The sequence below is a fragment of the Rhincodon typus genome, chromosome 15 (genome assembly GCF_021869965.1).
Source record: "Rhincodon typus isolate 14 chromosome 15, sRhiTyp1.1, whole genome shotgun sequence".
Taxonomy (NCBI): domain Eukaryota; kingdom Metazoa; phylum Chordata; class Chondrichthyes; order Orectolobiformes; family Rhincodontidae; genus Rhincodon; species Rhincodon typus.
Window position 1 is genome coordinate 53,029,170 of NC_063346.1, and position 27,676 is coordinate 53,056,845.

General features: G+C 40.0%; 1 protein-coding gene across 1 annotated transcript; it reads right to left on the reverse strand.

Annotated features, from left to right (window-relative positions):
- Positions 1-874: 874 nt before the first annotated feature.
- On the reverse strand, positions 875-27,459 carry ccdc113 (coiled-coil domain containing 113). The gene is made up of 9 exons (XM_020509812.2): positions 27,293-27,459; positions 23,848-23,971; positions 22,750-22,914; positions 19,898-20,053; positions 13,547-13,627; positions 10,389-10,544; positions 7,653-7,760; positions 5,435-5,590; positions 875-1,157 (listed from the first exon to the last, which is right to left on the reverse strand). Exons 1-9 carry the CDS (start codon positions 27,400-27,402, stop codon positions 1,059-1,061), a joined length of 1,155 nt encoding a protein of 384 aa, XP_020365401.1. The 5' UTR covers positions 27,403-27,459; the 3' UTR covers positions 875-1,058.
- Positions 27,460-27,676: the final 217 nt, after the last annotated feature.

A 27,676-nucleotide genomic window follows, 5' to 3' on the forward strand; every position in this document is an offset into this window, starting at 1 on the left:
TTACATAGATAGTAGGAACTGCAGATGCTGGAGAATCTGAGATAACAAGGTGTAGAGCTGGATGAACACAGCAGGCCAAGCAGCATCAGAGGAGCAGGAAGGCTGATGTTTCGGGCCTAGACCCTTCTTAAGAAATTCTTCAAAATTTCTGAAGAAGGGTCTCGGCCCGAAATGTCAGCTTTCCTGCTCCTCTGATGCTGCTTGACCTGCTGTGTTCATCCAGCTCTACACCTTGTTATCTCTTAATTCTTACATACCTATTTTCAGCCTGAAGGCAGGTTTATAAGTTATCTTGTCTTTTTAAGACATCTGTCCCTTCCACTATAAAGGTTAATCCACATACAACCTTTTTTTATGGGAATCTGTGAGACCATGCCTACGAATATTGAGTATGGAGCTGGAAAAGCACAGCAGGCCAGGCAGCATCAAAGGAGCAGGAAAGTTGATGTTTCAGGTCGGGACTCTTCTTTAGAAATCTCGTTTGTGTTATGGGATCCATAATGTGTTATCTCTGACTTCAGCATTTGCAGTTCTTGCTATCCCTATGAGTATTTATTTGGCTTTGACCTGAATTTTTTTTGATGTTTGTTTCATTTGACCAATCCCGAACGCAAACATTTTTAAACTGACAAAGACATGCTCATTTTTATTGCACAGCGACTTGACTTTGCTGGGAATATATCTAGTATTCTCACTTATGAGGTATTCCTACAGTATAGTGATGCAGCTTTGCTTGGAAGTAATTCCCTATTCTTACATGATATTGGAGTGTGTTTATTGAGGAGGAACTCATGAAAAGAACAGCACATTACAACATTTTGACATATTCACAGGTTAATAGTTTCCACTGTTAATTAACAACATGAATAAGGCAACAAAACAAAGAATCAAAGGCTGGTTTTATTTATTTGAAATAGCAATTTAATCAGTCTGTCAGCATAAAACATGACTTCTTTTGCAGCTAGATTAAATTAATTTTTCATTCTAAGGAAACCCCTTTCTATTCATGTGAATGGTACTTAGTTGAGTTTGTGGTAAGTTCTAGTTCCAGAAGTTCTTCATATCCTGGTGACTGTGTTGGTTTTATTTAAGTCCTGATCCTGATCATTGTACATTTTTATGCTCTCCCAGGTTTTACTATAGGTTTTATGTGCAAGCTGGAAAAAGATATTTAAAGAAATGTGTTAATTGATTACTTGAAGCTCAAAATACTGTACTACTTTTCCTGCAACTATCTGTTCTGTTTCTGCATAATCTTTGTGCAACACACTGTTTTTCTGACTTACACAGAAGTCTCCCTTTCCCTTCTTTTATCTGTGACACTCTGTGGGGTGGGTTTTCACTTTTTTTTAATAACTTCATGCAACATCTCATGACAGGAGATTTTATTAATTAAATGCTTTAAACAAAATGCTATTTGAGAACTGTACAATATTGTGTTTGAAACAAAATTTAATATGGTTTTTAGTTTTATTGGTGGACAGAAAATGAGTTGTCATTAATGATTAATTAACACATAATAAAAGTGCAGGGCAGTGATGTGCTGTGACTGTGGGATGTGGGACATCTGGATGCCAGTGTGATCCATGGTAAACACATCTGCAGCTACAAGAACTCTGGTTTATACTCAGATGACCTAAGGCCAATCTGTAGATGTGAGCCATGTCAGCAAAGGGGAAAGTTATCTGGACACTTTATTCCAGGGAGCAGCCATACTCTTTCGAATAGGGTCATCTGATTTGGCCAACGGTCAGTGACAGATGAGTGTGATTACGATTGAGCCGAGTAATTTACACTTTGAAATTGTCCAACAGATTTGAAAACTTTCAGCTTGTTGACTGAAAGTGAGGGCTGCAAGGTGAATGAGCTAACCGACCATGATACCATGGTCCAGGAAGCCATTCAATGGGGGAGCAAAAGGAGAGTTAGGAGTAATGGAGGAATAGAGCAGTATGTCATGGAGGGAATGGTCCCTGTGGAATGCTGACAGTGTTAGGAGGGGATGATGTGTTTGGTGGTGACATCCTGTTGGGAGTGGTGGAAATGCCAGGAATGATCCTTAGAATACAAAGACTAAATGGGGTAGAAAGTAAGGACAAAGGGAACCCTATCATGGTTCTGGGAAGAAAGGGAAGGGGTGAGCGCAGAAGTGCACGAGATGGATTGGGCATGGCTGAAGGTCCTGTCAACAAAGGGAGAATCATCACTTAAGGAAGCAGCCCAGTGGAAGGTGGCATCGTCAGAACAGATGCTTCGGAGATGGAGAAATTGGGAAATGGAATGAAAGCCTTGCGGGAAGCAGGGTGGTAGGAGGTACAGTTGAGGTAACTGTGGATGTTGGTAGGCTTCTAATGGATATTGGTGGACAGCCTATCCTCAGACTGCAGAATTCCAAGGTGCAGAGCTGTTTTGGTTTTCTAATGCATGAATCACAAGACGGTAAAATGCAGATATATCAAGTAATTAAGAAAACTAGTAGAATGCTATCCTTTATTATTTGAAGAATTAGAAAGGTAAGGATGCTATTCTTCAGTTATATAGGTTTGTTAAGATCTCATCTCGAACACACGTGTGCAGTTTTGGTCTCCTTATTTAAGAAAGGATGTAAATACATTGGAAATTGATACGTGAATGAGCAACTTGTCTTTTAAGTCTGCATAAATTCGACTCATTTTCTCTGGAGTTTAGAACAGTGAGGGCTAACTTGATTAAAGAATATAAATACAGTCTTGACAAGGTAGATTTGGAAATGATGTTTCCTCTTGTGAGTGAGTCCAGAACTAGGGACACTGTTTTAACTTTAGGGATCGCAAATTTAGAACAAAGATGAGATTTTTCTCAGAGTGTTGTGCAACTTTGGAACTGTCTGCCTCAGACGTCAGTGGAGGCAGTGTCATTGAATATTTTTAAGGCAACAGCAGATAGATTTTTGTTAGGCAATAGCATCAAAGATTATTGAGAGTACATAGGAAAGCGGGATTTGAAACACAAACAGATTAACCATGATCTTATTAAATGCTGGAGCAGGTTCAAGCGGCCAAATGTCCATTTTGTAACCTAGCTGCTTTTCTAATTTGTTCTGCAAACAGTCAATGGAATTCAGGAATTGTAAAGCGGGTAGCAAGATAATTAAAGATCATTTTCCACACAACAGTAAAGATTAAAAACCATGGGCATAATTTAATCCACTTGATATGGGTTCAGCTCATGAGTTACAGAACTGATGGGAAACCCACAACGTTTCAAAGGATGAGGTTTAATGAGATTAAGTGCTATCAATAATGAGTCAAATCAACAACTCACCTCAGATAAGCAAATTTTTTCCAAGGGTCTGTACCCACCTCCAATTAAATTGTATGAAATTTTCTCACCACTGAAGTGTGCAGGCTGGTGTGTGGCCTCTCCTATTATTAAGAGGGCCCAACTACAATGTTTCTCAGCTCCATATCATTCTGTCCTCAACTATTTATCATTTTTTCCTACTTTTTCTGGCAATTTCTCTTTCTTTTTGCCTTTTCTATCCTCTTTGCTTTCCAATCGCTGAGTGTATGTCATCAGTATTGCTTTAACTAATTTATCGACGTTATTTCTTCGAAAGGCCAGAGCACTTTAATATACGTCTCAGAAAACAACTTGCTCAGAAGCGCTTTAATGAGCCTCAGAAACAGTGAATTAGTTTTAAGCGTAGTAACTTATTATGTGGACACATACAGCACCAATTTTGTAGAAGGACGATTTAGCAAATTGCAATGTCACTATCATAAAAGCAAAATACATCGGATGCTGGAAATCAGTAATAAAAACACAAACGGTCAGAAATACTGAGTAGGACTGGCATCAGTAATAATCCTACCAGCTCTTAACAGTCTTCCTAAACTTTTAAAACCCATTTTTTTCTTGAATTTTTTCTACACCCTTACATGACTTTACTGGTCCTTCTGAGTCAGACTTTCTGAAGGGTATTTGCTCATTGTTACCCATTGCATTATCTGCAAAATTTGTGGATTCAAAGTAATTTAGTAGGCTTTCTCATGTGATGACATATGTCAGCAATTTAATTTTATGGAGTCCAATATCACAAACAAAATAAACTGTGTCTTAAGGTGAGGAGAGTCTGCAGTTTGACATTAAGGCATCAATAATTTTATTATCTGCCAGGGCTCCCTGATTGGACCAGATTAATAGCCTCAATCAGAGAACTATGAGGTCCACCTGGCTAACCTCATTACAATCACTATGTCCCTCCCCATCTGAGCCTGAGGACATAGTCCTTTTTTTTGTACCTCCTTCTGGAGCATTTTAGCACCAGTCGGGTTCCTTTAACTCTTCCTCTGATATGGGTGGTGCGTCTGGAGCGTCTCAGAAAAAATTCATTCTCATCAGGTGGCAAAGGCAATGAGGCGGTGAAATCCACCATGTCCACCTTAGAGTCCGTAGTTTCTTCAACTATTGACGGAGAGGGAGAGCCCATGGGTTCCAGAACAATCAGAAAGGCAGTTGATAAGCACATTTTGCTCCTGCACTGTTTACAAGTTTGCAGCTTTCACATGGTCCATGTGCTTGTTCAAGACTGTCGCACCTACCCAAACTTTATATGACACTGGACCTGAGCTCGTGTCAACCATCCCTCTTACCCATGCAGGGCCATTCCCTTGGCTTCTACACCAAACATCATGCCCTGAATTAAACTGTCTCTCTCACTTAACAGAGTCTTCTATCCTAGTTGCATGAGGGGTGGTCCTATAATCAAACAGGAACCGGGACAGTTTGGTATCTAGTGAAGCTGTATGCTGTTTCTTTAAGCCCACCTTCAAAGTTTGGACTGGTCTTTCTGCTAGACCATTGGATAATGGGGCCACCTCTCATGCAACTACAGGGATAACTCCAGCAGAGTTTCTAATGGGGAGAAGACTCTGCACCAAGTCAAATCTGATCTTCCTGGATCTATGGAGGATGGTGAAATGGCATCAGGAATGCCAATGCTGGACAGAAGATTCCATTAAGCAAGAGAGACAGTTTACTTTAGGGGACAAAGTTTGGTGCAGGAACTACAGGAATAGACCTGCATGGGTAAGAGGCATGTCGAGGTCAGGTCCAGTGACATATCAAGTCTGGATACGTGTGACGGTCCTGAACAAGTATGTGGACCGTATGAAAGCTGCAAATTTGCAAACAGTGCGGGAGTAAAATGTGCCCACTTCCTCGAAAGCCTTTCCGACTGTTCCAGAACCCATGGTTTCTCCCTCTATGTCAAGCATTGAAGGGTCCTAAATTGAAAACCATCTGGTCCTGGGGACTTGTTGCTGTTACTTGCAGAAATAACTCTTCAGAGGCTGACATCCCAACACCAATCACCCTTTGCATACAAATGCATAGCTTTTGACAATAGCACTGCCTCTCATTAATTTGCAAACCCAGACACAGTGACACCCACCTCTGCAATATCCACCTTACGTTCCCAGGTTTTCACTTTCTTCTCTAGGTCAAAGCGGTTCCATGTCTCACGCACATATTCAAGGACATCTGGAACTCTGTAATTAGAAATGTCATCACGAAACTTCCTGTTTAGCTCCTCTCCTTTGGCTTTATCCTGTAGATGAAAAACATAGAATCAATTTATATAATGAAAACTCATCTGAACTTTAACATGTGCAAACAGTTGTTGCAGTTATTAAAAAAAAACCCTGGATAGACCCCACTTGGAGTACAATGAATATATCTTGGCACCACACCTTAGGAAGAATATATTGGCCTTGGAGGGAGTAGAATACAGGCTTACAAGAATGATACCTGGACTTCAGGGGTTAAGTTATGAAGGGAGATTATACAAACTAGGCCTGTTCTCTCTAAAATTTAGAAGAGTAATCTGATTGAAATCTTCAAAATATACAGGAAAAGATAGTGTAGATAAAGATAAACTATTTCCACTGGTTAGGGATTCTAGAACCAGGGGGCATAAATCTGAGAATTCGGGTCAACCATTCAGGACAGATGTTAGGAAGCACTTCTACACACAAAGGCTTGTGGATGTTTGGAACTCTCTTCCATAAATGATAGTCGATACTGCATCAGTTATTAATTTTATATTTGAGATTGATAATTTTTTGTTAAGTAAAGCTTTAAGGGATACGAGCCACAGGGAAGTATATGGGGTTAGGCCACAGATCAGCCATGATCTTACTGAATGGTGGAACAGGCTCAACAGGCAGAATGGCCTACTCCTGTTCCTAAATCCCTATTTTGCTTTCATATTTCAGATAGGAGTAATGTCCTTAGACAAAACAGTTTTGGCAGTGAAATGATCTCCATGAGAAAGTCCTAGAGAAAAAAGCATGCATGTAACAGGAGTGGGAGAGTGATCAGTTTGAGTTCTGAACATGCAAGGTTGACCTGGTGGGGCAGTGGCTTGTTAGGAGAAATACAGGTCATGAGCTTTTACTCTGATTCTTTAAAAACTGGGACAGTATTTTAAGGGTTTGAGTGACGTGGATTATGGCGATATTTGTGGCCATTTCAAAAGAGGTCATCTGTACATGTCTGACTGCTATCCAGCATGTGATGTTACAAATGCCCAGGTGCAGATAATGCATGAAGACTCAATCAAGTCAGGTAATGATTCCCCATAGGTGGAATAGTCTGCTTTCACTTTCCTGTCTAGTCTTAAATCTAAAAGTATGGCCATTTACACAAGGTATCAAGACACCTATTACCCAAGGAGGTGTTCACTACCAAAGATCAAATGGCTGCAAGAGGAAAAAGAGGAGTGCAGGGTATTGAAGAAAACTAGTGGTAAAGAGAATGTGTAAGATCAACTAAACTATGGAGTTCTGCAATTTATGTTGGATTGTAAGCTACGTTACTCTTCCTGGTCACTCAATAAAAACAGTTTGGATAGCATGCAGAAAGATTTGGGTCGAACCCCATTCTAGACACAAGCACATAATCTTGGTTGACATTTCAGTAGAGTATTGAGTGAATAACATGTTGTATCTAGAAGAATGCACTTCTCACAATGTTAAGATGAGGCCCTGTCTGCTGTCTTGGTGAATGTGGTGGATTAATTCCTAATTTATACTGTTAGCTGATTTCAGGCAACACAGTTCAGAGGAGAAAGACATTACTGCCTGGGATCAGTTGGGATGATGAGGTTAAGATTAAGATTAGTAAGGAAGAGTATTAGATGTTTCAGCGGGGAAACAAGTGCATTAATCCCCGGGCCTGATGATATGGATGCCAAAGTACTATGGGAATCAAGGAGCTCAACAATATCAAGAAAGCCTCCTCATTCCCTCCAGGCATGGAATTTTTCATCTACACTGTAATTACCCCATACACCTTTAGTGAAGCAGTCAGAAACCTAGAAAACTGCACCCTAGCGAGTTGTGCCATTTTTTGGGGGTGAGGTGGATAAGGGAGAGGAGGCAAATTATTGATTGCATTTTCAATTATTGCATTTATATAGACTGTTTATGTTTGTTGGCAAGTTCACCTTTAATTCTGTGGAAATGATTAATTGTTGAACTCCATGACCATCATAAATCCATGAATCTTGCAACAGCCATTCAAGGTTTCTCTCTAATTATTCCACAGCAATTTTTAAAATTAAAAATCATGGTCAGTAATTTCTAGAGAAAAGATTCTTTACCACTTACTTCTTCCACTTCTGTAGTCTCAAATTCAATCTTCTTAAGCAGGTCCTGTCTGGATTTTATTTCACTGATGAGTTGCTTTGTCTCTGATGACATTCTATTCAACTGCCTCTGGAAAAGGAAAGTGACCAAGGGATTTGAGAGCAGAATAGATTTTAGCAATACAATTTGTTTTAATTGGATGCCTTCCAATTCCCCAATAAACACATTGAATCTTTATTGTTACACTCAACCATAACCCATTCATATCTGAATCTCTGCTTCCAGCCATAATATCTCTCCACTCAATCTTACCAGTCTTGAACATCACTCATCATGTCCCATGGTCTTCCAATCCCTTCTCAAGCTACCAAAGTACCTGCTAGCTAGATATTTTCTAATCAACCTATTTGGTGTTGTTATTACACACGCCTGGAGCAGGTGGGACTAAAAACCAAGCCTCCTGGCCCAGAGGTAGGGACCACCTAGTAACTATCCCATTTGCTATAATTACAATCAGTATATTCACCTCACTCAACCATCCATTCCCATCAGATCCTAAACCTTCCATAATTTGAATCCTCATATATCAGGATCAAGCATTTCAAAATCAGGTGTAATACCATTAAATACAAGGGGGATCTCACTCCTCACTTGTTCAAAAATGAACAAGGCCTAACATCTCAGAAAATTGCCACTTTCTGTACCATTTTGGCCGTTATAGAGTGAAGCTGACACTTTTCTGCATAATTTAGCACTGTGGGCCTGTCATAATGGACATTGGACTGGTGGAAAATTAGGCTGGAGAAGTAGTAATGGGAACAAAGAAATGGCAAAGGAACTGAATAGGTACTTTGCATCAGTCTTAACAATGGAAGACACAAATAGAACTTAAGAGAGTCATGGGGCAGAGGTTAGTGTCGTGGCCATCACTAATGAGAAGGTGCTGGGGCCACTGAAAGGTCTGAAGTTGGATAAATCACCCAGACCAGATGGACTATACCCTAGGGTTCTGAAGGAGATAGCTGAGGAGATTGTGGAGGCATTGGTGGTGATCTTTCAGCAATCATCAGAGTCAGGGAGGGTCCAAAAGGACAGGGAAATGGCTAATGTAACACCCTTGTTTGGGAGGGAGAAAGGCAGAAGATGAAAATTGTAAGACAGTTAGCCTGACCTTCTTCGTTGGCAAGACTTTAGAGTCCATTATTCAGGATCAGATTATGGAGTACTTGGAAGGCATGGTAAAATAGTGCTGAGTCAGCACGGCTTTGTCAAGGGGAGGTCATGCCTGACATATCTGTTCAAATTCTTTGAGGAGATAACAAGAAGGTTAGAAAAAGGAGAGCCAGTGGAAGTGATTTAGATTTCCAGAAGACCTTTGACAAGGTACTGCACAGGAGACTGCTAAATAACATAGAAGCCCGGGGTGTTGTTGGCAAGGTACGAGCATGGATAGAGAATTGGCTGACTGGCAGAAGGCAGAGCATGGGTTTAAAGGGGTTTTTTTCAGTGTGCAGCTGGTGATTAGTAGAGTTCTGCACGGATCAATCTTGGGACCACAACTATGCACGTTGTACATTAACGATCTGGATGAAAGAACTGAGGGAGTTGTTGCTAAGTTTGCAGACGATATAAAGATAGGTGGAGGGGTGGGTATTGTTGAGGCAGAGAAGCTGGAGAAAGACTTGGACAGACTAGGAGAGTGGGCAAAGAAGTGGCAGTTTAATATAATGTGAGGAAGTGTGAGATTGGGCACATTGGTAGGAAGAATAGTCACAGACTTTCTTCTAAATGTGGAACGGCTTCAGAAATCTAAAGCACAAAGAGACTTAGTTCAGGATTTTCTTAGTGTTAACATGTAGGTTCAGTTGCAGTTAGGAAGGCAAGTGCAACGTTAGTGTTCGGTTTGAGGGGGCTAGAGTACAAGAGCAGAGAATATACTGCTGAGGCTGTATAACGCTCTGATCAGACTGCATTTGGAATACTGAGAGCAGTTTTGGGTCCCCTTTCTAAGGAAAAATGTGCTGGTGCTGGAGAGGATCCAGAGGAGTTCACAAGAATAATCCCAGGAAATGAAGGACTCGTCATTTGAGGAGCGGTTAAGGACTCTGGGTTTGTTTGAGTTTAGAGTGAAGGGGTTTAGAAGGATGAGGGGGTATCACATTGGAACTTAGAATACTGACAGGCCTGGATAGAGTGAACATTGGAGAAGATGTTTTCACTACTAGGAGAGACTAGGATCTGAGGGCAAGGCCTTAGAGTGAAGGGACAACCCTTTAGAACTGAGATAAGGAGGTATTTCTTCAGCCAGAGTTTGGCAAATCTGTGGAACTCATTACCACAGAAGGTTATGGAGACCAATCATTGAGTATGTTAAGAAATAATAGGTTCTTCACTAGAAAGGGGAACAAAGGTTACAGGGAGAAGGCAAGAGAATGGGGTTGAGAAACATATCAGCCATGATTGAATAGCAGAGCAGACTCGATGGGCCAAATGGCCTAATTCTCTTCCAATATCTTGTGGCCCTACAGTCGAACAGTAGGAACTGGATAGAAATTGAGTTCAGCACAGTTTTTCACTTTGGACTCGAAGTAGGAAAGAAGGAGCTTTAACCACCAAAGTCATATCTCAAATCTGAAAGTTGAATTCACTGCTCTATCCAGTCCTCTGTCTTTCCAGTTCAACCTAGTGAACTGACATCAACTAATTTCAGCAAAACAACATCTGAGCATATACTGCACTGTGTTAATTAAAACTTACTTTATAAGAATTGAGAACCAGCTGTGTCTTCCCGGTCATGACTTTGAGCTGCAAGAGGTCCTGATTGTATTGTTCAATTTGCTTCAAATACTGGCTGTTTTCAATCTTAAGCTGATGAAAATCAACCTCCCGGAGCACTTCCCCAGCTTCCTCTTTCTACGGAAAGAGACAAATACTCAAAGAATATTATGGGTTTTTTTTTCTGGTTAGTCCTATTGTTTTTACCCCTTCTTCCGCACCATATATCATAGCACGATAGACACAAGGGATGGAAAATCTTCATCCCAAGCTCTGACAATGCTACTCTAAAGCCAGTCTTTAAAGCTAGCTGCAGGTGGAGAAACAGTGGTTAAAAAAGAAGAAATTTACATTTGTGTAGCACATATTTGGCTGAATAGTGCTATGAAAGTATTTGAGAAACTAATGGCAATGACAGTTCTTAATACACAAATGAAACAAGATCTTCTAGCAAGCAGCTACTTGTGAAAATCTGGAAATTACTGTGTCAGATACAACATCCATAAGCAGTGCGAAAATGGCATATCATCATCAGGCTACCCATTTAAATGCATTGAATAGCAGGAAGATCCTGGTCTGATGTTGCAGATATGGAGTAAACTCACTGAGGGGATTGTCCATTTCTACCTGAGTAATTTTTAATGGCATGATTAATCTTAACGACTGCAATATAACTTCTCTGATAGTATAAGTTGTTTTTTTGTAAATTTGGAATCATTTCTTCAAGTTTTAATTACTGCAAGAGATTTAAAATCACTTTTTTTCTTTCTGTCTCTTCTGTCTCTTACTTTCCTGCTTCCTTTTTCTGCTTTTTATTTTGTTTTCTGTTCTTGTTGACATTAAATTCACTATTCTAACTTAAATTTCCTGATTCAGACTCACTGCTGCTAAATAATAATTCTTAAATCTAATTAGTTAAGTAGTTCACAGTTCCATCCCCTGTTTGCACTCATCCTAGATCCTGTGGAATATGCTGTAATGGTTGGACTTTTCACCAATGAGAACATGCTATGAAAAACTTATAGAACAGGGCATGTACGAGTCTAATGAATGGCTCATTACGTTTTGGACAATTGGAATGGTTTCTACACTGTACATTCTCAAGAGTTCTCTGCCCTTATTCAAATATTAATAACCACTTGAACAGAAAAGAATTCACTGTTTCATCCAAAGAATTGCATGTCTGATGATGCATCACTGCCTCAGTTCAACACCAAAGTGTAAACATTGAATATGTAATCAAGATCTGAGACACAAGTAGAACGCAACCCCCTTAACTCAAAGGCAAGCTACATTAAAGTGATGAATAAGTTCTTGTTCTCTACTCAAGATGGAAACTAATAGTGAAAAATAGTAGTTCGAAACCTGTATATAACAACGCAATGGCATGGCATAATTTCCTTTGATGTTTGCTTGCTTCACATCTCTGAAATGTATCAACAGGGCTTTTGAGTCTCTATCATATTCTTCCTCTGTACTTTAATGTCACTTTTCATGCTGCATACTGTACTCCACTATTTTTTGCCACTTATATAAAGGTTTTGGATGAGAATTTAGGAGGCATAGTTAGTAAATTCACATAAGCATGCATGCATGCACAAGATCCCTGATTGAACCTGCTGACCAGCTCACCATAAGACCCAACCATTCTCCCAAAAATTATGAGCTGTGGCAAAACACCTGTCAGATGCCAACAACTCACTGGCTCTTTTCAAAAGGCACTGACTTCAAGTAGAAGTTTAAACTTACCAGCATTAAATCAAGACTGTCTGACTGGTCTGATTGTTCAAGTAAAGACTAAAGAATTCATAACAGTATTCAAAGAGTGGAGAGTTCTGGTGTCCTGACCAACATTCTTCTCTCAACCAACACAATCAAAAGCAGAGGAAAATCGATCATTGAACTATGCAGATATTGGGAAGCCTGAAGCCATTGTGTTTGGAGTCCATCACAAATGCCATTCCGTATTCACCAACTCTCCCTGGCTACTGTGTGATGCTAAACCAGAACGTTTGCACTGTTTCCATACAATTTTACCCTGAACTGAAATTCCAACCTCATATCTGCTCTGTTACAGCTGTTTTTACCCTGAACTGAAATTCCAACCTCATATCTGCTCTGTTACAGCTGTTTTTACCCAGAACTGAAAGTCCAACCTCATATCTGCACTGTAACAGCTGTTTTATGCTCCTTTATATTATTCCCGGTCTTCACCTCTGCCTCAGCCCATCTCTTGCTACAATGCTTTTGTTAGCTCTAGTCTTGCATATTTAAGTTTCTCTGCTGTGGTGTTGACACATTGGCTCTTAGTCTGAGGATAGAATCTGAAATACAAATCTTAGCGCTCATATTCTTCCATGCTCTTATCCCTCATTTTGTTTGTCAATTCCCTCAGCCTACAACTCTCAGATTTCTGTGTTTTTCCAATTCTGGCCTCTTGAGCATTCCCAACTTCATCACCTCACCATTGGTAACTGAAACCTCAGCTATCCAAGCCTTGGAATTCCCTTCCTGAAACTATCTGCCTCTCAAGCTCCCTCTCCTCCTTTGCAATGATCTATAAAACCAACTTTTTTGACCAGCTGTTTGGTTATTTGTTCTAACAGCTCTAGATGTGCATCTGTGCTAAATTTTACCTGGTAATGGTCCTGTGAAGTGCTTCAGGATGCTTTACTAAATTAAAGGTGTCATATAAAAGTTGATGTTATACTGCATCTACTTTCTACCAACTATATCCTTATATTTTCCATGTTCAAATGGTTATCGATGCTCATGGAATATTGCTGTGCACAAAATTGCACCATATTTGCTTATATAACAAGAGTCACTTTGTTTTCAAGTAACTCAAGTGTATGTGTAGTATTTTGAAAGATATGGTGAGGTGTCAAATACACAACTTTTCTTCACTGAAAAAAAGACATGCATTTATCTGGTGCCTTTCAAGACCTCCGAACCTCCCAAAGTGCTCTCTTTCAAATAAAGAATTTCAATGATTTTTGTTGTAAACTAAAGAGGCAATTCTCTGCCTCACTATTGCATTTGTAAGAAAGGATGATGAGAAAATTGATTCACGGAGGAGAGTTATTCAGAGTTAATGTAGTGATAGCTGTGCTCCTGCCTGCCACCCTCGCTTTACAAACCAATCGGAGCTGTTGGTGCAGTTTCGCCTTGAGCATCTTCCAAGCATGATTCTTCAGTTGCAGCTTATCAATCAGCATTTCCTGAGGAGAAAGAAATATAATCAGACACTTAAGAGGTCAATGTATAAAACAGTCCTCAGCTAGCACTGGTCATTACACAAAACATTTACTGAGAATATTAACTACTAGATGACTTGGTATCTTCATTTGTGAAGACATGTTCAGAACTGATGCAAGAGCTCCAATGGCTAATGAGATTGGTGAAGGTATAAATCTTTACTCTCAATCCTACAGATAAAATGACAAATATTGGAAATTTGAAACAGAAACAGTAAAGGTTTAGAAGACAGAGCAGTTTAATTAACACTAGTAAATAACAAATTGCAAGTTAATGCTTTCAAAGTAGATCTTTGTCTCAAAATGTTAACCTGCTTTTCCCTTTTCGAAGCTGTGTATTTCAGAATTTCTATGCTAATCAACCACGATCAATTTTTACACCTATGAAATGGTCTACCAAGTCAGTTCTATCAGAAATAGTAGGAACTGCAGATGCTAGAGATGCTGCTTGGCCTGCTGTGTTCATCCAGCCCTGCACCCAGTTCTATCAGAAGTCAGTTTCTATCACCAGAAAGTCTCATTACAAAAAGGAATGAAACCAGATGGACCACCTGGCATTGGAAAAAATGATGCTAAAGACAGCCCGGTTGACCCTGCAAAGTTCTCCTTACTGACATCTGGGGGGTAGTGTCAAGATTGGGAGAGCTGTCTCACAGACAAGTCAAGTAACAGCCTGACGTAATCATACTCATGGGATCATACTTTACAGACAATGTCCCAGTCATCACCATTCCTGGGTCTGTCCTGTTCCTCTGGTGGAACAGACCCAGCAGAGGTGACAGGCGCAGTGGTATATGGGGAGGGTGCTGCTCTAGGAGTCCTCAACATTGACTTCGTACCCCATGAAGTCTCATCGCAGCTGTTCAAACATGGGCAAAGGAACCACCTATTACCATGTACTGCTTATCCGCAGCTAATGAATCAGTACTCCTCCATGTTGAACATCACTTGGAAGAAGCACAGAATGTAGCAAGGTTGCAGAACATGGTCTGGGTGGCAGACTTCAGTGTCCACTATCAGAAATGGTTTGGGAACCAGCACTCCTGATAAAGCTGATCAAGTCCTAAAGGATTGGGTCTGCGGCAACTGGTGCAGGAACCAACAAGACAGAATAACATTCTTGACCTCACCCTCACCAATGCATCTGTCCATGACAGTATCGGTAACAGTGACAACCACACCATCCCTGTGGGGACAAAGTCCAGCCTTCACACTGAAGATGTTTTGTGCCACTATCGCTATGCTAAATGGGTTAGACTAAGACTGGGCATCTATGAGGCATCATTGACCATCAGCAGCAGCAGAATCATAATCCAACACAATAAACAACCTCATGGCCCAGTACATCTCCCACTCTACCAGGGTTCTGGTTCAATGAAACATGCAGAAGGGCATGCCATGAGCAGCATCACGCATACCTAAAATATGGTGTAAGCTGGTAAAGCTTAAACACAACACTACTTGTATGCCAAATGGCATAAGCAGCAAGTGATTGAGCTCAGCATTCCATAACCAACAGATCAGATCTAAGCTCTGCAGTCCTGCCTAGAATGATGATGGACAATCAATAAACAACTCTTTGGAGGAGAAAGCTTCACTAATAACCCCAATTTCAACAATGGGAGAACCCATCAAGTCAGTGCAAAAGACAAGGAGGAAGCATTTCCAACAAACTTCAGCAGAAGAAAGGCATTTATGACTTGACAACAGCAGAAGAAAGGCATTTATGACTGGAGAGACAGTGGAGAAGGCAAAGCATTCCGGAAGACACATTCTGTGTGATATTTGGGAGACTTAAGTTTTAATTTATTGTTTTCTTATTATTTGGATTTAAATAAATGGGACCTGTTTTTATTGGAACAGCATACTATTAGAATCTTGTTTATTTAGGAAATAGTAGTTAGAGGGAAATTGTTTGGTTTGTTAGTAGTTCTGTTGATCTGTTCACTGTTAGGGTTAAATATGTAAATTGATACTTGTTGCTTATAAAGTGAGTATCAGGGATTCCTTTCATTTAACTACTCTTTTAACAGATTATGAGGGGCTGGGCGAGCTTCTCTGGGTGTCTCGGGTTTAATTAGTAGAGGGAACCTCTATTCCCACCATAACAGATTGAGGCTGGTGTTTCGGGTTAATTATCAGAGGGGTTCAACCTTACCCCCTCTTCGTGACATGATCAAGCAGCACCTGCTTAGCAATAACCTGTTCAGTGACACCCAGTTTGGATTCCGCCAAGGCCACTCAGCTCCTAACCTCATTATAGCTTTGATTCATTCATGGACAAGAGCTGAATTCCAAAGGTGAGGTGAGAGTAACTGCCTCTGACATTGAGCTACATTTGACCAAGTGTGGCATCAAGGAGCCCTTCCCAAACAGGAATCAATGGTAAATGGGGGGAAAACTCTCCATTAGTTGGCATTATACTTAGCATAAAGGAAAATGATTGTAGGTGATGTAAGTTCATCATCTCAGCTCCAGGATATCTCTGCAGGAGGTCCTCAGGTTGTGTCCTTGAGCTACTTCACTCCATTATAATATCAGAAGTGGGCCCGTTGTTGATGACTGCACAATGTTTAGAACCATTTGCAACTCCTCAGATACTGAGACAGTCCATGTCCAAATGCAGCAAAACCTGGACAATATCCTGGCTTGGACTGAAAAGTGGCAAGCGACATTCACACCACACAAATGCCAAGCAATGACCATCTCACAAGAGAGAATCTAACTGTTGTCCCTTGACACTCAATGGCATTACCATCACTGAATCCCTCATTATTAATGTACTGGTGGTTATCATTGGCCAGAAACTGAAACGGACTAACCATATAAACACAATGGCTACAAAAGCAGGTCAGACACTAATAATTATATAGTGGGTAATTCACCTCCTGACTCCACAAAGCCTGTCCACCATCTACAAGGCATGAGTCAGGGATGTGATGGAATACTCCCCACTTGCCTGGATGAGTGCAGCCTCAACAACACTTATGAAGCTTGACACCATCCAGGACAAAGCAGCCCACTTAACTGGCATGACATTCACTCCCTCCACCAACTAACTGTGCACACTGCTGCTACTATCTACAAAATGCATTGCAGAAATCCACCAAGTTTTCTTAGGCAGCACCTTTTAAATCCACGCCTACTTCCATCTTGAAGGACAGGGCCAGCAGATACATGGTAATACCACCAAATGCAAGTTCTCTTCCAAGCCACTCTCCATCCTGACTTGAAAGTATATCATCGTTTCTTCAGTTTCACTGGGTCAAAATCCTGGAATTCCCTCCCAAATGGCATCATAGGTCTACCTGCCACATACAGACTGCAGCTGTTCAAGAAGATAGCTCACCACCACCTTCTCAAGGGCAACTGGGGATAGACAATAAATGCTGGCTTGTACAGCCATGCCCACATCCCATCAGTGATTTTTGTTTTAAAAGCTGAATTCTAGAAATGAAGTGAGAGTGCCCTTGATATTAAAGTAATATGTGGCCAAATGTGACATCAAGAAGTTCTAGCAAAATTGAATCAATTGGGACTGAGGGGAAAACTCCTCAATGATTGGAATTGGCATCACAAAGGGAAATAGTTATGGTTATTGAAGGTCAAACATGTCATCCCAAGAGATACTGCAGGAATTTCTCTGGGAAGGTAAATTCTAATCAACCGGTTCAGAGATGTTATAGCAGACCTCGGGAGCAGATAAGACTTGAATCCAGGCCTCCTAGTCCAGAGGTGGGTACAATACCACATTGGCACAACAGCCCTAATTTCTCTTAGCCTTAACCATCTTCAGCTGCTTCATTAATGGCTCTCTCTCTGTCAGAAGTGGAAACATTCACAAATGAATTAAATGGTCAGTTTCACTTGTATGAATCACTCTGACTTTGCATGTAACAAGACCTGAGCAGCTTTCAGGCTTGGGCTGATAAGTGGTAAGTAACAACCTCAGCACAAAAATGCCATCTCTACTAGAAAAAGTCTAATCAATTCCCCTTTACGTTTAATAGCATTATCACTGCTGAATCTCCAACCATGAACATCTTGGGACTCACTATTAACCGAACTGCAAAGGCCACATAAATATTATGGTCAGGAGGGCAAGTCAGTGGCTGGAAATTCTGTAATGAGTAACTCACTACATGTCTCCTCAAAGCTTTTCCACCATCTACTGAGCTAAAGTCAGGAATGTGTTAGGAAATTCCACTTACTAGGATGAGTATTGCTCCAACAATACCTAAGAAGCCCAACAGCATCCACGATAAAAAATAATTCTTGAATGGAACCCCATACACCCCCTTGAACGCCAACTCCCTCCATCACCAGTGCACAGGGATAGCAGTGTGTACCATCTGTAAGATGTACTGTATCAACTTACTAAGGCTTCTTCATCATCATCACCTCCTAAAGGCCACAGTCTTTACTTCCTAGCTGCAGCAGGATACTTAACACAAGTATCCTTCCAAGTCCTTTCTGACTTTAAAATATATTGCAGTTTCTTCATTGTTGCTGGATCAGAATCAGGAATTCTCTACAAACACCACTGCAGGAGACTTTTTACCATATGGACTACAGATAGTTCTGCTATAACACGTGTTTCGTTAACATGGATTGGCTTTAACGCGATTGATGAATAGTGGATGCTGTTTGGATAATGCAAACTTTCTGCTGTAGAGGTATAGCAATTTCCTGATAAGGTGATTTTCAATGCTTGTTTTCTATAGCGTAATTTTCTATAGCGTGAGGTCATGGAAGAACGCAGCTATCGCGTTATTGGAGAACGTACAGCGGTTCAAGAAGGCAACTCACCAATTTGTCAGGGATGATAAATGTTGGTCTTGCTAAGAATACTAATGTGCAATGAATACAAAAAATTGTACAAATTCTATTAAACATTTCCTTAACAGTCTCTATTCCAAGGAGAGCAATTCCAGCTTTTCTAGTTTCTTCAGATAGCTGAAACCTCTACTTCTCAGTGACATGCTAGTAAACGCCCTCTGCATGCTTTACAGAGTGAGTATGGTTGTCCAGTGACCATGGCCACTGGACTAGTAATCCAAAGGGCTGGACTAATATTTGGTGAAGTGAGTTCAAACCCCAACACAGCAGTTGGAGAAGATATTTCTAACCACCTGTTCAGAGATGTTATTACACAGCTCTGGTGCAGGTCAGAACTGAACCTAGGCATCCTAGCTCAGAGGTAGGGGCATTATCACTGCACTGCAACAGCACACATCAGCTGGAGAATTTAAGTTCAGTTAATGTAATAAGTCTGGAATTGGAAGTTAGTGGCAATCAGTGATGACGATGGTATTTACTGGGTTGAATAGCTACTTGGTCCACTAACTTTCTGCAGGGAAGGAAAGCTTCCATCCTTACCAGTCTGGAATATATGTGATTCTAAATCCAGCATAATTAGCATAAATAGAGTAGCAAGCCACTCAGCTTTAGTGGGGTGGCCAATGATTTCTAGTCTGTAGCTAGCGCCATCCACATACTGTGAATTAATGAATGAAAAGAAAATGATGCCCAGGTTGGACACACTACTCTAGTCAAGGTCTTATCAGTGATAAAAGAATAGCTTAAATTTCTTGCTGTTGTATTCTCTTCCTCTTGTATAAAACCAAGCAACCCATTTGCTTTTTTAAACAGGTTAATGGACTAGTCCTGCCAGTTTTAAAAATTTGTGTTAGATGAAATTCAGGTCTCTCTGTTCCTGTATCTGTTTTAAAATTTAGTTTATACTGCTTTGTGTAATTCTTTTCAAGATGCATTATTTCATATTTCTCTGTGTTAAATGTCATCTGCCAATTTCAGCAACCTGTCCGTGATCTGCTGTTTTCTGTTATCCACTTCACCCTTTACTTATCAGGAGGTGAAGGCTACTGCTGTGTTTGAATGAATGGTGGGTATATGAATAGGAAGGGTTTAGAGGGATATTGTCCAAATGCTGGCAAATGGGACTAGATTAATTTAACTCATCAGCATGGACGAGTTGGACCGAAGAGTCTGTTTCTGTGCTGTACTCTTTGACTCTAAGAAGAGGAAGTCAGACAGTAAGTTTGCCATTTCCTGGCTAACCTATTTGGCCAGCGGTCAGTTTCCCGAATGACAGCATCTATTCAGAAAATCATTCCACTGTTTCATTTAGTAATTTGCTGTTAATTCCAGATTTACCTATTATTCACAGTTGCTATTTAAGGATTAAGTAAAATAACTTAATGTAGGACTCACTTTGGCATGGATTTTGTCCTCAAAATATTTAAAGAGAGTCTCTGTTACAATTGTGCTCCCCTTCTTGCCTTGGGTGAAGGACCCAATATCTCGTTCAAACTCATTGACTGCTTTTTTTATATCGGCCAAGGCAAATTCAGCTTCCTCAAGAGTAGCCTAGAGGAAAACAAACATATTGAGTTAGAGATCTGTGTACTTTGAACAGTTACAAAGACAGAGATTTCCTTAGACCTACTGTATTTTCACTGGAAGTGCGGCAGAAACTTAGTTATGGCAACAGATCATAAGCAATTCAAAGTAAATTTCTAAATCGGGGACCTAATAAGAACAAATATTTAATCATTGTTCCAGCTTGGGATAGTGGGGAGAGAAGTGGCAGTGCCAAGTTCACATTTCAATTTGCAGTTTAAAGGAAGTATTAAAGGATTAGCTGTCTTTAAAGTGGTTACTAAAAATAAGTTTAATTTTATAATAGACTAACTACTTGAAGGAATTTAAAATCTTTGAAAGGGATTCATTAATGAGAGTCATTTTGAGGCAACAACTGTACATGAGTGACATCACTCTTAGATTGTTTTTCATGTCCACATGGCTTCCGAAGTTCACTCATAATTAATTCTGGATGAGTGGCTCTGGATGAGGCATGGGGTGGGGAGTGGTGAATAAAGTGACATGGAAATGGCAAAGGGATAGTGGTAGGGGGCATAAAGGAGCGTGATGGTATATAGATGAACAAAGGATGACAACATTTTATAAATCTGAATGGAAGTCTCAGAAAACCAGTCGGATCTTCAAATGAGCCATCACACTGTTTGTCTCTGTGGCTGCACTCGACCTGTCTCAGTCATATGGGGCTCATTTCCATGGAGGCAGATCTGCTCAGGCAGGAGACTATCCAACTTGTGCTTCTCACATCCATGGTAAAAATCTTGCTTATTATTTCAGCTCCCTGCCCTACCAAGTCTGCTACTTTGTCGTCAATCCCACCTCTGTATTTGAAACCTGCCTGAGGTTGCAAAGAGTTTGATGCGTCCTTATTGTCATATTTGCCTTGAAGCTGAGCTTTCAATTATACATTAATGTCATCACAAATTCTGCATATTTCCAGTACCGTATCGCCTGGCTGTTCTCTTTGCCTAAGTTCTTCAGCTTCTGAAATCTCCATCCATGTCTATATTACCCCCTTTGATATCCTTTCTTATAACTTTTTTGAACAAAGGTGTATGTGATGTTTGCAGTTCTTCAGTCTGGCAGCACGTCCCCACATCTAAGGTGGATTGGAAAATTATAATCAGTGTCTCACATTTTCCACTCTTATTTCTCTCTGCAACCAAGGAGGCAGATCCCCTCCATACCTGGTAACCAAGCTACTTTAGGAACACCTTTCCAGTTTTTCTTTATTAGTTTTCAGCCCATCCAATGTTTTAACCATCTCTCCTTTCACTGCAGTTTTGGTGGCACATGCTTCTTTTGTTTAAAAAAAAAGATGTATTATATGCATTAGGTAAATTGGCCATGCTAAGTTGCCTATAGTGTCCAGTGATGTGCAGGCAAGCTGGATTAGCCATGAGAAATGCAGGGTTATTGGGGTAGGGTAGGAGGTTGGGTGGGATGCTCTTTGGAGGATTGGTGTGTACTCAATGGGCCAAATGGCCTGCTTCCACAGTGTAGGGATTCTAAATTATATATTCATTTAGTACCTCACACATGGTCGATGCCTCCATTTGTAGGTTTCCCTTTTGGTCCATTATCAGTCCCGCCTCCTCCTACTACCCATTTACTATTTATCTGCCTATACAAGACTTTTGCATTCTCGTTTCATGTTGGCTGCCACTCTATTCTCATCCTCTCTCTTTGCCTCTCATTTCTATTTTTACTTCTCCTCTGTATTTTCTATAACCAGCCTACCACTCGTTTGTATTCTCAATGTCTGCCACATGCCCCATTCTGCTTCATTCTTACTCTTTATCTCTTTCATGATCAAAGGAGCTATGATTTTGGTTGCCCTACTTTTTCCCCACAGTGGGAATGTACCAAGGAATGTGCCAAGACTATACCTAAATCTTTTCCTCCTTAAACTAAGCTCAATTCTAGCCTTGCCTGCCAAAAGTGATTCCAATTTAACTGGGCCACATCAATTCTCATTTCACTGAAATTACCCTTCATTCAAATTAATATTTTTACTGTAGATTCCTCCCTGAAATTTGCTGGCGCTTTCCTAAACCATATGATTCTATGATTACTGTTCTCTAAACGTTCCCCTTATGATAATTAATTCACCTGACCAACTCCATTCCCCAGAATCAGAACCAGCAAAGCTTCCTTCCTAACTGGACCAGAAATGTATTCATTAAGAAAATGCTGCTGCTTCAGAAACTCTTCCTCCTCACTAATTTTTACACAATTACTATCCCAGTCTATATTAGGATAATTGCAGTAGTGCCTTATTATTGCTATTTTATAGCTGATACATCTTTACATAACTTCCCTGGTGATCTACAAAGTACACCCAGTAGTATAATTGTAACCCCATTTTTTTCTTATCTCTAATTAAATAAATTATGTACTTAACTCCTCAAATGACATCTTCTGTCCCCAGCACTGTAATATTCTGTTTAATTATATCATTAATTGTAGATTTTTTTACTCAAGTAGGGATTTATATTCCATAATTCTATCCATTCTTTTCTGTGGAGTCTTAAATATAATAATTTAGCACTGATAGACTTCCAATTTAACTTTAGATGCAATTGGCGCTTATAAATATTTGAAATTTAGTACTGGCTGTCTCCACAGTATCTGGTTGGAGTCAAGTCACTAACTGCACAGAATGGCTTGTGATTGACCCTTACCTGTAAATTCCGAATTGTGTGGTCTGACTCCTGCTTCAGCTTTGATAGTATTTCTTTTGTTTCCTCTAGTTCTCTATAAGCAATGTTGCACTTCTGCTCTGCTGTTAACATCAAAAGACGCTCTACTGCCACAGCACGAGTCCGGGATCGATGCCTTGACCTCCCCTGCAAGATTTACCGAATATTTTAGGTTCTGAACTTCACATTTTATAATCAAACTTGTGTGATCATTATTGTTTCTCAACTTTTCCTCTCCTACATATCGTTGGCTTACAAAGCTGCGAGCTAACTTCTCTTTGGTTTATTTAGCCATTTGGCTAAGACATTATATGGGTTTCTTGGTGTAGCTCATTCTTGATGCTACCTGTCTCCAACTGGTAAAGCTATTGCTTGGCTTGGCTCATTATTTCCTGCATTTCTGATGGATACTGTCAGGACTGTGACAGAGTGTCAATAGAATTACAGGCATGCTGGTGCTAGAAAAGTGACACCAATACACCATGCACAGTGGGCAGGTGAAGTCAACTTTGCAAATTCAGTCACATTCAAATTTATTTGTGTGATTTATGCGCTATCTGATAAAGACCCTGACTGCAAAACTCACATTATGGAAGTATATAGGGAAAAGGGATGGTGTGATTTCCTGGGCACATACTGGTTATAATTAGCTGATAGACAAGTACACAATTTTTTCCATATGTTCAGGAAGTGAGCAAGATTTCTTGTTGCCATCATGTTATCAAATAGCTATCCTGCCATTCATGGAATAATTTAAAATATTCATAATGTTTAAAGAGAAATGCTGCAAAATTTAACTAATCCCTGTTGAGCTCAATCTCAGATTCACATTCCTTCATTATACCACTAATTTGGGCCAACACCCAATGCAGGAATCCAAGCACTATAGTGTAAACCCAGAGTTCCTCTTTTCTCAGTCACCCAAAAGTAATACTCCAACAAAATATAGGCAATCAGGTAGCATTATGTCTCTTCATAACATTTTTGTGTATCAAAATTTTGCCACAGATATTTTAGGTCCCTTTCTTTTAGATTATAAACATTATAAACTATTGAGAAATGCCGCTTTGCGGGTACTACCTGTGCCAACTGGGCTAGTTCCTGTGTTTGATCTTGGGCTTGAAGGACCAATTCCTTGGGCACCACACGGTCATAGTACTTATCAAGCATATCAGACTCAATCTTCAAGGCTTCATTGGAAATACTACATATGGAAATAAACAAATCACTGATATACACATTTTGTCAGGGGTTTATAAAACAAAGCATGGTTTACATAAGAGCTTGTGAGCTGTTCAGAGTGTATAAAATGGAACATTTAGTTACTTCTAGTTCACCACAATATTTCAATCCCTCTTAAATATTACAATATCAGCAACTTTACCATGTCATAATTTAATATATCACATTAGCAATAAGTTTATTAAACTTTAGCTGATTGGTCAGGATTTGCATCACTGATTAACAACTGATTAAATACCTTAAAAGAAAATCAACCCTTATTTGACTGCAATCAAAATTACAGCCTTTCCAAGTCATCAATGTGCTGATCCCTATCTAATTTTGTAAAGTCAATTTGATTTATTCAGCATAGGCAAGCTTAACAGTAGATCTGCTGATTAGTGTTTGCTCGAGTAGGTATTCAAAGTAGTTGAGTAGGTAAAGTTCAAGGATGCTTTGTAAACTTAAAGAGGTTGAGATTTTTCTTCACAATTTCAAAAACTACTAATATTAATAAAAAAATCAAGTTAGTCAATCTCTTGTGGAGTTGTGATTACACCCTCTAGCCAGTGGTGATCCAATGGCAAGAGAGTGTAATCACAGCAAGGATTTGTTTACAAAGTCAGTTTCCATTTTAAATGTCAATATTTAAAATTGAATAGGTTGACAAGAAATGTATAAAAGCATAAGACACCTTCTGCATTGCCAATACATGGTGATTCAGAATCATACAACCAAGCAGTGTCATTGATATTTTTACAAAGTGGGACCTTATGAAACATTTATTTGTTTTAAGCTGTGTCCTTTATGTAAAATAACACAGAATGTCATAGAATGCGGGTAATGAAATCATACAAAACTCTGGCTGAAGGAAAGAGGCCCAAGCGAAAACCTATTGAAAATCAAGTGCCACTTTGTGCAGTTCTCACAGAAAAGAGGGGTATCCGTTTTTTTTGGACACAGATTCTCAGACACAGAGTCCCAGAGAGGAGTACCAAACACAGCTACTGCTGTGAAAAGCAGGGGAAAAGATGGTTTTGTGTTACTAAGTAGGATATCAAGGAATACTTGCTTTCTGTTTAAAGCAATAGAACATGTGGACATATAAGGACCAAGGAGTTTTCTTTGTGGGCCTTGATTCTGGATGTCAGTTTAGAGATACTCAGGGGATCGAGGGAAACTGCTTTCAAGTGATACTGGAAGACTCAGGCTGGTGTAGCAACAAGAAGAAACACTGCTGAGCCAGCCAGAGTGTGGGACTTAAGCTCCAAGGCTACATAAATCTGATGGAATTAGCCTGATATATAAGTTACCTTTAAGTAATTTTTAGTCTATGTAAATTTAAGTTAGTTTGTTAGAAAAACATTAAATCTTGTGCAACTTTTGGTCAGTAGCTGTATCATTCATATTTCTTTTGTCTTGATGGGGATCGTAACAATATGAATATAAAATTGAACATGGTCAAATATCCAAAGTGACTAAAGTAAGTTACATTTTGAGATTTATACTGGTGCTTTGATGTTGTATTTGACAACCTTGTCCATTTTTCCGTGGAAACTGTAAAGAGGTTTTTTAAAAATATGTTAATCCTTTTACCCATATTTAAATTTTTTACCTTTTTAGAAGTTGCTAATATCATGCAAAGCATAATAAGACTGCTGAACATTGATTGTGATGAGGGTGGAGGAGTATCTGTTTATCTCATGACTTAAAGCACTGCTTTGTAAGGTTCCTCTGTAAACTTTGAACTTGGCTGTTTTGCGCTTGGTTCGTTAACACATTTGTTTTTTCTGTCATACACAGCTACAAGGCACAGTATACATCCTAGTTATTATTAAGAAAAATGTGGTGATTACAGCTTTCAAAATTCTGCTGTTTAAAAACAAATTAAATTGGAAAAGAACATTACCTCTCCCTTTCCTGAACTCTTATGTCTGACAGCTATTACCAATTACAAAGATTACAATTTCTAATTGTCAAATTAACAAATGGTAATCAGACAGTATTATAAGAGATTTTCTGCTTCAGAATGTATTGTTTTTAAAATCAACTACATTACAAAGAGTCCTTAGGAAGATGCAGTGGCTGCTAAACTAAAGAAGCAAAAAACAAGAAGTGCTGGCAAGGTGTAACACCCAATCCCATTGTAATGATGTGAATATGTATTACAAAGTAAGGTGGGCCTACTTTCCATTCTATTCCATTCCATAATCTCCCCAAAGAATATTCAAAACAGAGACGGCCATAATGTTCGTTTATGCCTGGCGTGTATTCAATCTGATCTGTCTATCCATTTTCTTCCATAATTTTTGAGATCAGCCTTGAAAGCTTCTGTTTCAAAGCGTCTTTGGCCTTTTGGGGAAAAAAAAGTTCCAGATTGGTACTACTACTTGTGTCAAAAGAGAAGACCAGGTTCTCCCTCATCAGTGTGTCTGTGTTTCAGTCTTCTGGTCAACACTACTCACTTCACCAAAGATGAATTAATCAAACACTCCTTTCAGTGCAGCTGAATTTTTGTAACTATCCACTTAATTACAGTCACTGCATGTTAAGGCAATGCATTATATTGGAGAGTTATCTTGACAGAATAAGAAATTTGCATTTAGGTAGAGCTTTTCAGGATAACTAGACGTCCCAAAACCCTTCACAATTTTTGAAGTCTGTACTGAAGTGTTGTATGTAATATGGTAAGTAACTGTTTCCTCCTTAATTCTTAATTGGCGGGACTTTGGCATATAGCAAATGTGCCAAAATCTGTCAGACCAGAGTGGGCTTTCGAGAGCCAAGCAAGACGCTCAACACAGAACTGACCCATCAAAGCAAGGTGCGAAAAAGCAAGAAGCTGCCAAAGAGAACTGGCTCCCTTTCTCGTCTTCATCTTTGGTGGGACCCTGCATTGTCAGCCTTAACCCTTCACCTGAGATCGTCGAGAGAAACCACATGTCATAGTGTTTCAATTAATTACTTCAACCCCCGCCCCCTCAAAAAATAGAAGACGCTTCCCAAACGTGCATTGCACTCGTACTGGAGCGGCCCGCGATGCTGGATGGATGCCACTTAGGACGGCGCTAGTACAATGCCGACTTCATTGTAGCTCAGCGCGAATAACCGTCTCGTTCTTTACCATTATCAGGTCGGATTTACAAAAGCAACAGGCTGGTGTGTTCTGGAAATCCGGAGTAAAACCTGAAAAAGAAAGTCCTGGAGACACTGAGCAGGACTCCCTTCCACGGGCCGCTGCCGGTTATCTCCCTTCTCTGTGATTGCACTCTGTATTCGCATTTTTTAGGGGCTGGTACCTTACCTGATCTTGTCCACTAATTCCTGGAGTTGCTCAAGTGTCAGTTCATGGATGCGTTCGTCCAGGTGGACGTCGAAATCGAAACTTCTGTCGACACCTAAAGTGACCGCCATCTTTCCCGGGATCGCCCTCCGAGTGTTTACAGCCGTCTCCGTGGAAACCGGCCCGGAAAGCCGCGCAGGCGCAGATGGTGCAGTGTCCTCCCCAGCGCAAAGCGATGTTGATGGGGAGGTTGATGTCTCAGTGAACGCGAGTGAGCAAATGCAGAACTACGGCTACTGCAGATCCAAAATCAATCTTAAAAAACCCCAGAAATTGCAAATGTCCCCGCAGTGATTTAGCGAATTGGAATTTCCCATCGCCGCATTAAATTATCGAAAGAAATTA